The 16784-nt window shown below is 44.0% G+C and overlaps 1 protein-coding gene across 1 annotated transcript in view; it reads right to left on the bottom strand.

Moving 5' to 3' along the window:
• Positions 1-506: 506 nt before the first annotated feature.
• LOC120983872 (stromal cell-derived factor 2-like) overlaps positions 507-16784 on the bottom strand; it is a 40584-nt gene continuing 24306 nt past the window's right edge. Inside the window, exon 3 of the mRNA XM_040413261.1 lies at positions 507-1085. Within this exon, the coding sequence (XP_040269195.1) occupies positions 798-1085 (288 nt within the window). The 3' untranslated portion in view covers positions 507-797. The remainder of the gene's footprint in view (positions 1086-16784) is intronic.

Here is a 16784-nt window from a genome sequence, read left to right on the forward strand (position 1 = left end):
GTCCCTATGAAGTAGTAGGACATATGGACAAGGGTTGTTCTGGACATTTATAGCGTATCAACAGCATATGGCAATTATGTCCAATAGGTGCACCTCCCACCTCTTGTACCCACTACCCTCTCAAGAATGGGGCTCCACCATGAATGGAGAGTACACCCCACAGCTTTTTCCATTCACTGCTATGGGACTACTGAATATAGCTGAGCCCTTGCAGCTCAATTCATGGAAGACTTGTATTTTTGAGACAGATGTCGGTCCAACCTTTTTGGCACCCACATCTAAGGAATATTTATGGCATATCTTGTCGCCATACCACAAATGGTCAGATGGGACAACCTCTTTACAAGCATATACATACATTACAATGTAAGTATAACAGAATATCTGCAGTTTTATCAAGCTAGATAAACGTATGATAAGGATAATATAAAAGTGACAAAAACAAAACAAAACATGGGATAAGGACAAAAAATAAATAAAATTGAGAACCACAATTGAATTTTTTTTAATATAATTTTAAAAACCATTTGCTGCAGAGACGATAATACAGAATGATATTTTTTTCAACTGCAGTCATGCTCACGGATCAGTCCGGCCCTTTGCTGCCATAACATAAAATATGAAATAACAATAATAATAATAATAAATGACACAAGGGTGCAACATCCAAACTGTGCCCCATATTTCACTGTTAATTGCTCTTCAAAGTGTACTTTGTGGGACCCTGGAGAAATCCTCAGGGAAGTCAACACTGTATGGTTAAGAAGACTGAAAGACCTAGACCAGTCTGAGTCCTATCATAACTCGGAGTGAGTGAAGTCAGTCCGTGGAGGTTCACTAGGTTTCATGAAGATACCTTCCATCACTTTCCAGTAGTTATGTGGACCTGCGTAGGTCATGCCATGCACTTCTCTCTGTCCATTTATAGGACGCCCATATTGTTCTCCTGTGACAGACAGCAGTACGTTTGTAGACGCGTGCTTGAACCTCACTTCTTCATTGCGCTGCCAGAATTCCCCATTGCAGAGTACAGTCCAGTCATCTAAGATATCTCCTTCTCCATCGTCTCCAAATGCACTGACCTCCTGCCAATAAACAAGGGAGAAATAGGTCAGGGATTACAATAAAGGAGTTTTCCCACTGATAATACATATCCCCTTATCCACAAGTGTCTGGTCCCTGAACGGAGGTCCAAAAGTGCCCCATGAGAATGGAGCAGTGGTTTGCATGTATGACCACCACACCATCAACAGTCCCGTAGAAGTGAATAGAATAACTGCTGTGGTCACGTGCTGGGTGCTTGAAAACAAAAGGACCACCAAAGTGTCGGTGATTGATATCCAGGAAGAGGTGAGTGTGTTTCTTTTTCTGCTCGATAACATTTATAGCTGATTTATTTTTATTTTTTTATGACCACATTAAAGTGGTTGTCCACAGCTGAAGAAATATTAGAAGTGATAAAGAACCTCCCTAATCGCAAGTCACCTGGTCCTGATGGTCTGCCATACCTTTACTACAAGACATACGTAGACACCCTCCCTCCGTACATGGTCAAGATATTTAATTCTTTCCTGGAGGGCTCTCCTATACCAGAGACAATGCTTCAATCCTTCATCACCCTTATTCCAAAACCTGAGAAGGATCATATGGATTGCTCCAACTATCGTCCTATAGCCCTCCTTAATTCAGACTTAAAGATATTTACGAAACTTCTGGCGAACAGGCTTGCTAGCCTGCTCCCGAGCTTGATCCATAAAGATCAAGTCGGCTTTGTATTAAATCACCAAGGGGGCGATAACACGAGAAGGGCTATAGATTTGATAGACATCATTAACAGACGGAAACAGCAGGCGTTAATATTGGGCCTGGATGCAGAAAAGGCCTTTGACCGCCTAAGCTGGCCTTTTTTGTTTTTTACATTGCGGTGTTTTGGTATAGGGGGGCCTTTTATGAATGCCATTTGTGCTCTTTATACCCGCCCAACGGCCTTTGTAAAAACGACACATGCCCAGTCCAACATGATAACTATTCGGAACGGAACTCGACAGGGTTGCCTGCTATCCCCCCTACTCTTCGTACTCTGCATAGAGCCTTTAGCAGCATTAATACGGGCCCACCCTGATATTCAAGGAGTAGAGGTCAATAAGGTGACCTTTAAATTATCACTCTTCGCTGACGATATACTTCTTGCCTGTCACGGCTGAGGATGGGGAAAATCCTCAGCCGTGCGATGCCAGATGATGATGTTGTGGCTGCTCGGCCAGGACAACAGGATTAGGGAGCAGGTCACCTCCTAAAGCGTCCCTAACGCTGACCCTGTCTCCTACCTGCATGGGCCGACCTTGATGGTAGGAGGACCAATGCGCAGGAACCTCGGATCCCTAACTCACCCTCCGACCGGTCCCTGGGCTAGGAGTCAAGGTAAGATGGCCTGTTCCTACTGGACACGGAGGAACAGGGGTCTCACTGGCCAAGCTGCAGGGAAAAGGGGAACACAAACAGTCTTACGGATATGGCAGGTGAACTATCCGAGTTCGACCTACCTGCCACAGCCTTGCTGACTGGATCCCTGTGCAAACAGGAATCCAGATCCATAAGCTGCACTAAACAACATAAGGAAAATCCCAACAGACATCACATAGACATCACACATAAAGATGAACATAACCTAAATGTGACATTATATTTTGTGAACCACAAGGGTGGCTCTCACTGGCAGTTGGTAAACACAGGAGGCTGCTCCAGCTAAGCATGTCTGGAGCAACCTACTGAGCCATGCCAAACACCAAGGCTATATAGGCCTAAGAGGCCACACCCAACAGTCAGACACACCCAGTGACATCACACACACTGGGAAGGGAGTTAACCCTTCCAGCACCACAGGAAAGGGAAAACACCAACTTAAAGGGGAAGTGTCAAAACGAAAGTCACACTGTGGCTGTTGCCGCAAGCAACGACATGGGTGGCTACCATGTCCTGGGAGTCAGCCCGAAGGCCGGGACACTGCCACCACATGTACACACTATACAAAACGTTGCTGCGAGCAGCCACAGTGAAGGGAAAGGTCTCAGTGCACACGTAACATAAACAGTGCACACCATACATACATACACACACACCTAACAAAGCGGTAGCTAGGTGTAACCGCATGAAGATGCCGCAAGCTGCCTAGCACCAGCTCAGGCTGCTATCTGCAACAATCTGCAAACACTTGTTGCCCGCGGCAACCACAAGTGAGGCCACACACAAGCAGCCCTCACCTGTGGTTGAACAACCAAAAACAAACCGCAGGCAACCGCATGCGGTTAAGGAGTCACGGTCATGGCCATGGCCATGGCCGTGACATTGCCTTGACAAACCTACATACCTCGTTACCAAACCTATTCCAGACGTTAAGGGAATATGGCAGACTATCTGGCTATAAGATTAATACATCTAAAACAGAGGCTTTATCTATTAATATTCCACCAGATATATTGAGTACTCTGCAAAGCAGTTTCCATTTCAAGTGGAATGATACTACCCTTAAATATTTGGGAGTGAAATTAACAAAAACATATAATACTCTCTATGCCCATAATTTTTTACCCATTTTTCGGGAACTTAATTCGCTCATGACTAAGTGGATGCCCCTGCCGATTTCTCTACTAGGGCGCATTGCAGCGGTCAAAATGACCATATTGCCCAAATTATTATATGTGATGGAAACTATTCCAGTTCCCATACCTAAGAAGGATTTGAGAGCCTTGCAGTCTTCCATCCTCAGGTTTGTCTGGCATGGCAAAAGACACAGAATTTCTTGCAGCACTCTTACCGCCCTCAAGTCGCAAGGTGGTCTTGGACTCCCTGATGTAACTACATACTACTGGGCGACACATCTACGTCGTATCCCCGCATGGTCTTCCCTCCTAGCATTCTCTAGATGGATGGAAATTGAGAAGCTATGGTTGGCCCCTACTCACCCTAATGCCCTCCTGTGGTCACCATTACCGGCCAACTGTATGGCCCACTTGTTGGGTCCTATGTCCCTAACATATAATATCTGGAAAAGTTGCAAACAGAAATTCCCATTGGTATCCGATAAATCTTCCATGACCTCGTTTTTATTTAATCCCTTATTCCCATTAGGGTTACAGCACACCTTTTTTAAGCCATGGTTTTCTAACAAACTATTTAGATTTGGAGAAAATGAACAGATGGCTCACTATGAACAATCACGCTAGGTGCTCTGGACAAAAAGAGTAACCCCTTGCTCTTATTAACCACTTAAGGACCACAGGTTTATACCCCCCTAAAGACCAGGCCCTTTTTTACAAATCGGCACTCCACAACTTTAGCGGTTTATTGCTCGGTCATGCAACTTACTACCCAAATGAATTTTACCTCCTTTTCTTCTCACTAATAGAGCTTTCATTTGGTGGTATTTCATTGCTGCTGACATTTTTACTTTTTTTGTTATTAATCGAAATTTAACGATTTTTTAGCAAAAAAATGACATTTTTCACTTTCAGTTGTAAAATTTTGCAAAAAAAACGACATCCATATATAAATTTTGCTCTAAATTTATTGTTCTACATGTCTTTGATAAAAAAAAATGTTTGGGTAAAAAAAAATGGTTTGGGTAAAAGTTATAGCGTTTACAAACTATGGTACAAAAATGTGAATTTCCGCTTTTTGAAGCAGCTCTGACTTTCTGAGCACCTGTCATGTTTCCTGAGGTTCTACAATGTCCAGACAGTATAAACACCCCACAAATGACCCCATTTCGGAAAGTAGACACCCTAAGGTATTCGCTGATGGGCATAGTGAGTTCATAGAACTTTTTATTTTTTGTCACAAGTTAGCGGAAAATGATGATTTTATTTTTTTTTCTTACAAAGTCTCATATTCCACTAACTTGTGACAAAAAATAAAAACTTCCATGAACTCACTATGCCCATCAGCGAATACCTTGGGGTGTCTTCTTTCCAAAATGGGGTCACTTGTGGGGTAGTTATACTGCCCTGGCATTCTAGGGGCCCAAATGTGTGGTAAGGAGTTTGAAATCAAATTCTGTAATAAATGGCCGGTGAAATCCGAAAGGTGCTCTTTGGACTTTGGGCCCCTTTGCCCACCTAGCCTGCAAAAAAGTGTCACACATGTGGTATCTCTGTATTCAGGAGAAGTTGGGGAATGTGTTCTGGGGTGTCATTTTACATATACCCATGCTGGGTGAGGTAAATATCTTGGTCAAATGCCAACTTTGTATAAAAAAATGGGAAAAGTTGTCTTTTGCCAAGATATTTCTCTCACCCAGCATGGGTATATGTAAAATGACACCCCAAAACACATTCCCCAACTTCTCCTGAATACGGAGTTACCACATGTGTGACACTTTTTTGCAGCCTAGGTGGGCAAAGGGGCCCATATTCCAAAGAGCACCTTTCGGATTTCACTGGTCATTTTTTACAGAATTTGATTTCAAACTCCTTACCACACATTTGGGCCCCTAGAATGCCAGAGCAGTATAACTACCCCACAAGTGACCCCATTTTGGAACGAAGACACCCCAAGGTATTCGCTGATGGGCATAGTGAGTTCATGGAAGTTTTTTATTTTTTGTCACAAGTTAGTGGAATATGAGACTTTGTAAGGGAAAAAAATAAAAATAAAAAAATCATCATTTTCCGCTAACTTGTGACAAAAAATATAAAAGTCTAGGAACTCGCCATGCCCCTCATGGAATACCTTGGGGTGTCTTCTTTCCAAAATGGGGTCACTTGTGGGGTAGTTATACTGCCCTGGCATTTTCCAGGGGCCCTAATGTGTGGTAAGTAGGTAAATGACCTGTGAAATCCTAAAGGTGCTCTTTGGAATGTGGGCCCCTTTGCCCACCTAGGCTGCAAAAAAGTGTCACACATGTGGTATTGCCGTATTCAGGAGAAGTTGGGCAATGTGTTTTGGGGTGTCTTTTTACATATACTCATGCTGGGTGAGAGAAATATCTCGGCAAAAGACAACTTTTCCCATTTTTTTATACAAAGTTGGCATTTGACCAAGATATTTATCTCACCCAGCATGGGTATATGTAAAATGACACCCCAAAACACATTGCCCAACTTCTCCTGAGTACGGCGATACCACATGTGTGACACTTTTTTGCAGCCTAGATGCGCAAAGGGGCCCACATTCATTTTATGAGGGCATTTTTAGATATTTGGATCCCAGACTTCTTCTCATGCTTTAGGACCCCTAGAATGCCAGGGCAGTATAAATACCCCACATGTGACCCCATTTTGGAAAGAAGACACCCCAAGGTATTCAATGAGGGGCATGGCGAGTTCATAGAAATTTTTTTTTTTTTTGCACAAGTTAGCAGAAATTGATATATATTTTTTTTCTCACAAAGTCTCCCTTTCCGCTAACTTGGGACAAAAATTTCAATCTTTCATGGACTCAATATGCCCCTCACGGAATACCTTGGGGTGTCTTCTTTCCGAAATGGGGTCACATGTGGGTATTTATACTGCCCTGGCATTCTAGGGGCCCTAAAGCGTGAGAAGAAGTCTGGAATATAAATGTCTAAAAAATTTTACGCATTTGGATTCCGTGAGGGGTATGGTGAGTTCATGTGAGATTTTATTTTTTGACACAAGTTAGTGGAATATGAGACTTTGTAAGAAAAAAAAAATTAATTTCCGCTAACTTGGGCCAAAAAAATGTCTGAATGGAGCCTTACAGGGGGGTGATCAATGACAGGGGGGTGATCAATGACAGGGGGGTGATCACTGACAGGGGGGTGATCAATGACAGGGGGGTGATCAGGGAGTCTATATGGGGTGATCACCACAGTCATTGATCATGCCCCTGTAAGGCTCCATTCAGACGTCCGTATGCGTTTTGCGGATCCGATCCATCTATCAGTGGATCCGTAAAAATCATGCGGACATCTGAATGGAGCATTACAGGGGGGTGATCAATGACAGGGGGGTAATCAATGACAGGGGGGTGATCAGGGAGTCTATATGGGGTGATCACCACAGTCATTGATCACGCCCCTGTAAGGCTCCATTCAGACATCCGTATGCGTTTTGCGGATCCGATCCATCTATCAGTGGATCCGTAAAAATCATGCGGACATCTGAATGGAGCTTTACAGGGGGGTGATCAATGACAGGGGGTCAATCAATGACAGGGGGGTGATCAGGGAGTCTATATGGGGTGATCACCACAGTCATTGATCACGCCCCTGTAAGGCTCCATTCAGACGTCCGTATGCATTTTGCGGATCCGATCCATCTATCAGTGGATCCGTAAAAATCATGCGGACATCTGAATGGAGCTTTACAGGGGGGTGATCAATGACAGGGGGGTAATCAATGACAGGGGGGTGATCAGGGATTCTATATGGGGTGATCACCACAGTCATTGATCACGCCCCTGTAAGGCTCCATTCAGACGTCCGTATGCGTTTTGCGGATCCGATCCATCTATCAGTAGATCCGTAACAATCATGCGGACATCTGAATGGAGCTTTACAGGGGGGTGATCAATGACAGGGGGGTAATCAATGACAGGGGGGTGATCAGGGAGTCTATATGGGGTGATCAGGGGTGATCAAGGGTGAATAAGGGGTTAATAAGTGACAGGGGGGGGTGTAGTGTAGTGGTGCTTGGTGCAACATATTACTGAGCTACCTGTGTCCTCTGGTGGTCGATCCAAACAAAGGGGACCACCAGAAGACCAGGTAGCAGGTATATTAGACGCTGTTATCAAAACAGCGTCTAATATACCTGTTAGGGGTTAAAAAAAATCACATCTCCAGCCTGCCAGCGAACGATCGCCGCTGGCAGGCTGGAGATCCACTCTCTTACCTTCCGTTCCTGTGAGCGCGCGCCTGTGTGCGCGCGTTCACAGGAAATCTCGGCTCACGCGAGATGACGCCAATCGGCGTTAGCGTAGCCTGGGGGAGCCGCAGAGATGACGCCTTTCGGCGTTAGCTTAGCGGTAAGTGGTTAAAGTAAATAGTGAATGGAAATTGGACCGGCACTCAAAACACCAAGAGAGATGTGGAACCAAACTTATTTATTCAAACACAATAAAATAAATCGAGTGTATATACTGGCATCAATAATACAGTTTTATCGATAGAATATCGATTATAAAAAAATTAGAATTTTTTATAATCGATATTCTATCGATAAAACTGTATTATTGATGCCAGTATATATACACTCGATTTCAATTATTTAGATTTGCTGATATAGTGGAGTATAGGACCCTTGAGATTATACCATTTGAGTCGCTTAGGGAAAAATACGATCTACCTGAATCCTCTAGATGGCAGCATATACAAATTCTACACCTGCTTAGAACCTTATTTAACCACCTCCGGACCGCTGTACGCACAGACGCGTCCTGGAGGTGGTTGATTCATTCCTCCTGGACGCGCCGGCGCGTCATCTCGCGAGACGCGAGATTTCCTGTGAACGCGCGCACACAGGCGCGCGCGCTCACAGGAACGGAAGGTAAGAGAGTTGATCTCCAGCCTGCCAGCGGCGATCGTTCGCTGGCAGGCTGGAGATGTGTTTTTTTTTAACCCTAACAGGTATATTAGACGCTGTTTTGATAACAGCGTCTAATATACCTGCTACCTGGTCCTCTGGTGGTCCCCTTTGTTTGGATCGACCACCAGAGGACACAGGTAGCTCAGTAAAGTCCCACCAAGCACCACTACACTACACTACACCCCCCCCCCGTCACTTATTAACCCCTTATTAGCCCCTGATCACCCCATATAGACTCCCTGATCACCCCCCTGTCATTGATTACCCCCCTGTCATTGATCAACCCCCTGTAAAGCTCCATTCAGACGTCCGCATGATTTTTACGGATCCACTGATAGATGGATCGGATCCGCAAAACGCATCCGGACGTCTGAATGAAGCCTTACAGGGGCGTGATCAATGACTGTGGTTATCACCCCATATAGACTCCCTGATCACCCCCCTGTCATTGATTACACCCCTGTCATTGATTACCCCCCTGTAAAGCTCCATTCAGACGTCCGCATGATTTTTACGGATCCACTGATAGATGGATCCGATCCGCAAAACGCATCCGGACGTCTGAATGAAGCTTTACAGGGGCATGATCAATGACTGTGGTGATCACCCCATATAGACTCCCTGATCACCCCCCTGTAAAGCTCCATTCAGATGTCCGCATGATTTTTACGGATGCACTGATAGATGGATCCGATCCGCAAAACGCATCCGGACGTCTGAATGAAGCTTTACAGGGGCATGATCAATGACTGTGGTGATCACCCCATATAGACTCCCTGATCACCCCCCTGTAAAGCTCCATTCAGATGTCCGCATGATTTTTACGGATGCACTGATAGATGGATCCGATCCGCAAAACGCATCCGGACGTCTGAATGAAGCTTTACAGGGGCATGATCAATGACTGTGGTGATCACCCCATATAGACTCCCTGATCACCCCCCTGTAAAGCTCCATTCAGATGTCCGCATGATTTTTACGGATGCACTGATAGATGGATCCGATCCGCAAAACGCATCCGGACGTCTGAATGAAGCCTTACAGGGGCATGATCAATGACTGTGGTGATCACCCCATATAGACTCCCTGATCACCCCCCTGTAAAGCTCCATTCAGATGTCCGCATGATTTTTATGGATGCACTGATAGATGGATCCGATCCGCAAAACGCATCCGGACGTCTGAATGAAGCCTTACAGGGGCGTGATCAATGACTGTGGTTATCACCCCATATAGACTCCCTGATCACCCCCCTGTCATTGATTACACCCCTGTCATTGATCACCCCCCTGTAAAGCTCCATTCAGATGTCCGCATGATTTTTACGGATGCACTGATAGATGGATCGGATCCGCAAAACGCATCCGGACGTCTGAATGAAGCCTTACAGGGGCATGATCAATGACTGTGGTTATCACCCCATATAGACTCCCTGATCACCCCCCTGTCATTGATTACACCCCTGTCATTGATCACCCCCCTGTAAAGCTCCATTCAGACGTCCGCATGATTTTTACGGATCCACTGATAGATGGATCGGATCCGCAAAACGCATCCGGACGTCTGAATGAAGCCTTACAGGGGCATGATCAATGACTGTGGTGATCACCCCATATAGACTCCCTGATCACCCCCCTGTCATTGATTACCCCCCTGTAAAGCTCCATTCAGATGTCCGCATGATTTTTACGGATGCACTGATAGATGGATCGGATCCGCAAAACGCATACGGACGTCTGAATGAAGCCTTACAGGGGCGTGATCAATGACTGTGGTTATCACCCCATATAGACTCCCTGATCACCCCCCTGTCATTGATTACACCCCTGTCATTGATCACCCCCCTGTAAAGCTCCATTCAGATGTCCGCATGATTTTTACGGATGCACTGATAGATGGATCGGATCCGCAAAACGCATCCGGACGTCTGAATGAAGCCTTACAGGGGCATGATCAATGACTGTGGTGATCACCCCATATAGACTCCCTGATCACCCCCCTGTCATTGATTACCCCCCTGTCATTGATTACCCCCCTGTAAAGCTCCATTCAGACGTCCGCATGATTTTTACGGATCCACTGATAGATGGATCGGATCCGCAAAACGCATCCGGACGTCTGAATGAAGCCTTACAGGGGCATGATCAATGACTGTGGTGATCACCCCATATAGACTCCCTGATCACCCCATATAGACTCCCTGATCACCCCCCTGTCATTGATTACCCCCCTGTAAAGCTCCATTCAGATGTCCGCATGATTTTTACGGATGCACTGATAGATGGATCGGATCCGCAAAACGCATACGGACGTCTGAATGAAGCCTTACACGGGCGTGATCAATGACTGTGGTTATCACCCCATATAGACTCCCTGATCACCCCCCTGTCATTGATCACCCCCCCTGTCATTGATCACCCCCCCTGTCATTGATCACCCCCCTGTCATTGATCACCCTCTGTAAGGCTCCATTCAGACATTTTTTTGGCCCAAGTTAGCGGAATTTATTTATTTTTTTCTTACAAAGTCTCATATTCCACTAACTTGTGTCAAAAAATAAAATCTCACATGAACTCACCATACCCCTCACGGAATCCAAATGCGTAAAATTTTTTAGACATGTATATTCCAGACTTCTTCTCACGCTTTAGGGCCCCTAGAATGCCAGGGCAGTATAAATACCCCACATGTGACCCCATTTCGGAAAGAAGACACCCCCAGGTATTCCGTGAGGGGCATATTGAGTCCATGAAAGATTGAAATTTTTGTCCCAAGTTAGCGGAACGGGAGACTTTGTGAGAAAAAAATAAAAAATATCAATTTCCGCTAACTTGTGCCAAAAAAAAAAAATTTCTATGAACTCGCCATGCCCCTCATTGAATACCTTGGGGTGTCTTCTTTCCAAAATGGGGTCACATGTGGGGTATTTATACTGCCCTGGCATTCTAGGGGCCCCAAAGCGTGAGAAGAAGTCTGGTATCCAAATGTCTAAAAATGCCCTCCTAAAAGGAATTTGGGCACCTTTGCGCATCTAGGCTGCAAAAAAGTGTCACACATCTGGTATCGCCGTACTCAGGAGAAGTTGGGGAATGTGTTTTGGGGTGTCATTTTACATATACCCATGCTGGGTGAGAGAAATATCTTGGTCAAATGCCAACTTTGTATAAAAAAATGGGAAAAGTTGTCTTTTGCCAAGATATTTCTCTCACCCAGCAAGGGTATATGTAAAATGACACCCCAAAACACATTCCCCAACTTCTCCTGAATACGGCGATACCACATGTGTGACACTTTTTTGCAGCCTAGGTGGGCAAAGGGGCCCATATTCCAAAGAGCACCTTTAGGATTTCACAGGTCATTTACCTACCTAACACACATTAGGGCCCCTGGAAAATGCCAGGGCAGTATAACTACCACACAAGTGACCCCATTTTAGAAAGAAGACACCCCAAGGTATTCCGTGAGGGGCATGGCGAGTTCCTAGAATTTTTTATTTTTTGTCACAAGTTAGTGGAAAATGCTGATTTTTTTTTTTTTTTTTTTTTTTCATACAAAGTCTCATATTCCACTAACTTGTGACAAAAAATAAAAACTTCCATGAACTCACTATGCCCATCAGCGAATACCTTGGGGTGTCTTCTTTCCAAAATGGGGTCACTTGTGGGGTAGTTATACTGCCCTGGCATTCTAGGGGCCCAAATGTGTGGTAAGGAGTTTGAAATCAAATTCTGTAAAAATTGACCTGTGAAATCCGAAAGGTGCTCTTTGGAATATGGGCCCCTTTGCCCACCTAGGCTGCAAAAAAGTGTCACACATCTGGTATTGCCGTACTCAGGAGAAGGTGGGGAATGTGTTTTGGGGTGTCATTTTACATATACCCATGCTGGGTGAGAGAAATATCTTGGCAAACGACAACTTTTCCCATTTTTTTATACAAAGTTGGCATTTGACCAAGATATTTATCTCACCCAGCATGGGTATATGTAAAAAGACACCCCAAAACACATTCCTCAACTTCTCCTGAATACAGAGATACCAGATGTGTGACACTTTTTTGCAGCCTAGGTGGGCAAAGGGGCCCATATTCCAAAGAGCACCTTTCGGATTTCACAGGTCAATTTTTACAGAATTTGATTTCAAACTCCTTACCACACATTTGGGCCCCTAGAATGCCAGGGCAGTATAACTACCCCACAAGTGACCCCATTTTGGAAAGAAGAGACCCCAAGGTATTCGCTGATGGGCATAGTGAGTTCATGGAAGTTTTTATTTTTTGTCACAAGTTAGTGGAATATGAGACTTTGTATGAAAAAAAAAATAAAAAAAAAAATCATCATTTTCCACTAACTTGTGACAAAAAATAAAAAATTCTAGGAACTCGCCATGCCCCTCACGGAATACCTTGGGGTGTCTTCTTTCCAAAATAGGGTCACTTGTGGGGTAGTTATACTGCCCTGGCATTCTAGGGGCCCAAATGTGTGGTAAGGAGTTTGAAATCAAATTCAGTAAAAAATGACGAGTGAAATCCGAAAGGTGCTCTTTGGAATATGGGCCCCTTTGCCCACCTAGGCTGCAAAAAAGTGTCACACATCTGGTATCTCCGTACTCAGGAGAAGGTGGGGAATGTGTTTTGGGGTGTCATTTTATATATACCCATGCTGGGTGAGAGAAATATCTTGGCAAAAGACAACTTTTCCCATTTTTTTATACAAAGTTGTCATTTGACCAAGATATTTATCTCACCCAGCATGGGTATATGTAAAAAGACACCCCAAAACACATTCCTCAACTTCTCCTGAGTACGGCGATACCAGATGTGTGACACTTTTTTGCAGCCTAGGTGGGCAAAGGGGCCCATATTCCAAAGAGCACCTTTCGGATTTCACTCGTCATTTTTTACTGAATTTGATTTCAAACTCCTTACCACACATTTGGGCCCCTAGAATGCCAGGGCAGTATAACTACCCCACAAGTGACCCCATTTTGGAAAGAAGAGACCCCAAGGTATTCGCTGATGGGCATAGTGAGTTCATGGAAGTTTTTATTTTTTGTCACAAGTTAGTGGAATATGAGACTTTGTAAGAAAAAAAAAAAAAAAAAAAAAAAATCATCATTTTCCGCTAACTTGTGACAAAAAATAAAAAGTTCTATGAACTCACTGTGCCCATCAGCGAATACCTTAGGGTGTGTACTTTCAGAAATGGGGTCATTTGTGGGGTGTTTGTACTGTCTGGGCATTGTAGAACCTCAGGAAACATGACAGGTGCTCAGAAAGTCAGAGCTGCTTCAAAAAGCGGAAATTCACATTTTTGTACCATAGTTTGTAAACGCTATAACTTTTACCCAAACCATTTTTTTTCTACCCAAACATTTTTTTTTTATCAAAGACATGTAGAACTATAAATTTAGAGCAAAATTTCTATATGGATGTCGTTTTTTTTTGCAAAATTTTACAACTGAAAGTGAAAAATGTCATTTTTTTGCAAAAAAATCGTTAAATTTCGATTAATAACAAAAAAAGTAAAAATGTCAGCAGCAATGAAATACCACCAAATGAAAGCTCTATTAGTGAGAAGAAAAGGAGGTAAAATTCATTTGGGTGGTAAGTTGCATGACCGAGCAATAAACGGTGAAAGTAGTGTAGGTCAGAAGTGTAAAAAGTGGCCTGGTCTTTCAGGGTGTTTAAGCACTGGGGGCTGAGGTGGTTAAAGGGTTTCTGTCACCCCGCAAAACTCATTTTTTTTTTTTTGGATAGTTAGATTCCTCATAGTGCGATATAGGAGAATATAATGCTCTTACTTACTTTCATGCGGCCGATTCTTTATAAAACGAACTTTTATAATATGTAAATGAGGGCTCTACCAGCAAGTAGGGCGTCTACTTGCTGGTAGCTGCTGCAGAAATCCGCCCCCTCGCCGTGTTGATTGACAGGGCCAGCCGTGATCTCCTCCTCCGGCCGGCCCTGTCAGTAATTCAAAAATCGCGCGCCTCGCGTCATTCGGCGCAGGCGCTCTGAGATGAGGAGGCTCGTATCCTCAGCACTCCCTCAGTGCGCCTGCGCCGATGACGTCTTCTCTTTCGGTGATGTCATCGGCGCAGGCGCACTGAGGGAGTGCTGAGGATACGAGCCTCATCTCAGAGCGCCTGCGCCGAATGACGCGAGGCGCGCGATTTTTGAATTACTGACAGGGCCGGCCGGAGGAGGAGATCACGGCTGGCCCTGTCAATCAACACGGCGAGGGGGCGGATTTCTGCAGCAGCTACCAGCAAGTAGACGCCCTACTTGCTGGTAGAGCCCTCATTTACATATTATAAAAGTTCGTTTTATAAAGAATCGGCCGCATGAAAGTAAGTAAGAGCATTATATTCTCCTATATCGCACTATGAGGAATCTAACTATCCAAAAAAAAAAAAAAGAGTTTTGTGGGGTGACAGAAACCCTTTAAAGACACGAAGGTATCTACTCCGACAATGTTTGAGTGATTATGTAAACTCTCGACCTCCACCAAAGGTCTCATATCAGACATGTATGTTCTTCTCTCAACTCCGGAATCCCCACGGATTATACGCCATGCATATATGTCTAAATGGGAGAGATATTTGGAGAGGGAAATACCACAGAGTGACTGGAAGCTTATATGGCGTAGAGCGGCAATGACATCCACATGTGTGACTTATAGAGAGAATTCATATAAGCTTTTGATGTTTTGGTATCAAACACCCCAGTTGCTTAAACACTTGAATCCTACTGTTTCTAATACATGTTGGAGGTGCGGCTCTGGTCCAGGGTCTTTGTTTCACATTTTCTGGGACTGTCCTGCTATATTCCCACTATGGAGGGAAACCTGTTTCCTGAGGCGATGTGAGGTAATTCAACAAACTTTATTCAGACACAAACAATATAACAAAGGTTATAAACTGTCATATCTATATAGCCTACAGGTGGCAGTAAACATGTTAACATGTATAACTCCTAACATCCTCCCTTTCTTGTGAAATCAAGTAATAGATAACATAAGATGATTGGATACCACAATACATTCCAAAGGTGACAATGTTTTTTATAATGTATCTTGCATACAAAATCCTTATATCTTGTTGGTGTTCTAATAACCCTAGTTCTAGTACGTCTTGGTGTGGCAGGAGCTTCACATTGTTGCATATGATCATCCATCCCTGTTTCTTTGGGAGTTGTCTCATCTGGAGATGTACCTGGTGTAATCACTTCACTTATTTCAATGTCAGATTTGTCATCTGCAGTCCTCAGAAACTTCCTATTCCTTCTGTACAACTGTCCATTTACTTCCACTTTATAAGATCGTGGAGCAACTTTCTCCAAACAAATACCTTGTCGCCAAATTTCATCTGTTGACGACGGCGATGGTTGTATTCGCACTGGCTGACCAATGCTTAGTTCGGGAAGTTCCTTGGCTCCTTTATCATAATATGCCTTTGCTTTTTTGCGTCTTTCAGTTAGGTTCTCGACCACTCCTTTTATAACCTTTGGAAACAGCAGTTTCTGAGCAGTCGGAAGTAAAGTCCTGGTCCTTCTTGACATTAGCCGTTGTACAGGACTACTGCTGGTGCCTTCTGATGGGGTATTTCTCCAGTCAAGAACCGCTTTCCAGATATCCTTGTCATCTCGTTTAGCTTTCTTTATGAGTGTTTTTGCTATTTTTACAGTAGCTTCAGCTTTACCGTTGGACTGACTGTGATATGGGGATGATGTAAGATGTTCAAATTCCCACTCTCTACAAAATCGTGCAAACTCTGAGCTGACAAACTGTGGTCCGTTATCTGTAATTACAGAATCAGGGATTCCATGTCTGCTAAAATGTGCTTTGCAACAATCTATAATTGTTTTAGAGGTGGTATCAGAAACTAAATCAATTTCCCAGAAATCTGAATAATAATCAACAATTATTAAGTAATCTTGTCCTGTTAAGGAAAATAAGTCCATGCCTAGTTTGCTCCAGGGTAGAGTGGGCAATTTGTGAGTCATCAGAGGTTCTTTTGTTTGTTTACGCATATACTCATTGCAAGTATCACAGTTCTTTATTGCCTCTATAATCTCTGGGCCCATGTGTGGCCAAAAGATGACATCCTTGGCCTTGCGAAGGCATGCTTCTATTCCTAAGTGGCTAGAATGAGTCCTCGCTATCATTTCTGGGCGCATGTTTTTTGGTATGATGACTCTGTGTCCTTTATACAGAATTCCATTTTGTATGCTTATCTCAT

Source organism: Bufo bufo, unplaced genomic scaffold, assembly GCF_905171765.1.
Source record: "Bufo bufo unplaced genomic scaffold, aBufBuf1.1, whole genome shotgun sequence".
NCBI lineage: Eukaryota > Metazoa > Chordata > Amphibia > Anura > Bufonidae > Bufo > Bufo bufo.